This window comes from Priapulus caudatus, unplaced genomic scaffold (assembly GCF_000485595.1).
Source record: "Priapulus caudatus unplaced genomic scaffold, Priapulus_caudatus-5.0.1 Scaffold721, whole genome shotgun sequence".
Classification (NCBI taxonomy): domain Eukaryota; kingdom Metazoa; phylum Priapulida; class Priapulimorpha; order Priapulimorphida; family Priapulidae; genus Priapulus; species Priapulus caudatus.
In genome coordinates this window covers 91,881-93,944 of record NW_014577782.1, presented here as the reverse complement: position 1 = coordinate 93,944, position 2,064 = coordinate 91,881, and the positions used below count along the sequence as shown (strand labels likewise).

At 41.7% G+C, this 2,064-nt stretch overlaps 1 protein-coding gene across 1 annotated transcript in view; it reads right to left on the bottom strand.

Moving 5' to 3' along the window:
• The window catches only part of LOC106813065 (lysosomal alpha-glucosidase-like), a 48,604-nt gene that overhangs the window by 36,588 nt on the left and 9,952 nt on the right, over positions 1-2,064 (bottom strand). The window contains 3 exon segments of the mRNA XM_014817108.1: positions 300-431; positions 1,003-1,055; positions 1,550-1,646. Of these exon segments, the coding sequence (XP_014672594.1) occupies positions 300-431; positions 1,003-1,055; positions 1,550-1,646 (282 nt within the window).

Genomic DNA, 2,064 nt, shown 5'->3' with positions numbered 1-2,064 from the left:
TAGTGTTGGTTACTGTTTAGACATCCTACAATCACCACATAGTGTTGGTTACTGTTTAGACATACCACAATCACCACATAGTGTTGGTTACTGTTTAGACATACCACAATCATCACATAGTGTTGGTTACTGTTTAGACATACTACAATCACCACATAGTGTTGGTTACTGTTTAGACATACTACAATCACCACATAGTGTTGGTTACTGTTTAGACATACCACAATCATCACATAGTGTTGGTTACTGTTTAGACATACCACAACCATCACATAGTGTTGGTTACTGTTTAGACATACCACAATCATCACATAGTGTTGGTTATGGGCGTGAAGGTCGTCAATGATTTTTGGCAGTTCGGAATAGTTTGCAGTGTTGAGCGTGAAGTCCAGGTACCTTGTCATGTAATCAATGTCATTCCACTGAGTGTCCTGCATGGAAACACAACCAAGGCCACGATTAAAAAAATATTTGTTTGCCCTCATCTGACCCAGGCTGAAAAGTTGGTAGGTAGGCTTCTTTTTTATTAAGGGGNTATTAATTTATTATTATTACATGATTGTTAGATCGTTAATTATTATATTATATATTAATTAATATATTATTATTAATATATTATTATTATTATTAGATTGTTAATTAACGTCGGATCTGCAAGCGGTTCGTTTTCGAGCGATTATTTCGCGCCGTTATTTAAGTTGTTTTCGTCGATTCTGTTCACACCGTGAGTTGACGAAACATCGTCTCTCATTAGTCTCGTTAGTTATTACCACGCATTCTACCAAGGTCGTAAGATAACATTCACTGCTATGTAACTATTGACTGCTCACGATCGTGCGATAATTATTTAAATGCAATTTCAAAAGCACATTTATTGCTACTGACTTTCAGATGTAACTATTATCTGCTCATTATTACGCGATAATTCATGCATATATTTATTGCTAATGACTTTCAGCTGTTGCCTGCGACCAGCTGATGAGCAACTGCTCCATTACAAACACTAGGTGGCGCTAGGTGTCGCACTCTGTGCTTTGCAGACATTTCAGAATCAGCTGTTAGACAGAAATTCCAATTAGGTTAGCCACACACGACAATGGCTGGGTGTTACTCGTCAAATATATTATTAAAATGTGTCATATCAACCCTTCAGGCGTTCAAACGTTTAAACCTACGCAACATTTACAAGTCGTAATTAAAGATAATATCGTCGTTAGGTAGGTAAAATACTAATGTGTCATTTCGGTTGCCTGAAGGTCAATCAATGTGCAGGAAACCTTTCTGCAGACATGCCACCAGGTAAAGCAATAATAGCAGCACCCACATAGTCAAAACTAGACTTCTAATTAATAGATTCTATATACAAGCATATATATTGCAGTCATACAACATATACAGGCATATATACGCCAGTTACACAACATAAACAAGTGCATCTATTACAGCTATGCGATATATAGAAGCACATCCATCCCAGCTATAAGACAAGATGGTCGCACTGCCGTGGTTGTCGTGACAACGACCACCCGCTCGCTCGCCTCGCACCTACCCTGAGCGTTGCTGTTGAGCAGAAACACGCCAAAGCTGTTTCCATCCTCCTCCATGACCATGTAGAACGGGTGGACACCGTACAGGTTCGAGTTCTCCTGTAAACCATCGGGGCATCGAGCGTGAACCAAACAACGCAATCCTCGCATGAAAAACATCACACACCTTAATACACGAAGGTAATTATTGTTATTGTTCAATGTTATTGTATTTAATTGTTATTGTATTCATTGTTATTGTTATTTCATTGTTTCGCCCCGCCGCCCGGCAGGTTTGACACGGGCGTCCCACATTGATCTTCGCTGATCAGTTTCTGCAGCTGAGCTCCATGCTTCCCTCACACGACGTCTACGGGCTGGGCGAGCGCACAGGCAGTCTCCGCGTCAGTACCCACTACACACGCGTCGCCATGTGGTCGCGAGACCAATTCCCACAGGTAGGGGGCGCCGGCGCCCGCGTCATCACCGTCGTCTGCGAGCCGCGAACAATCGCCTGGTGGCTATGGTCTCCCGGTTA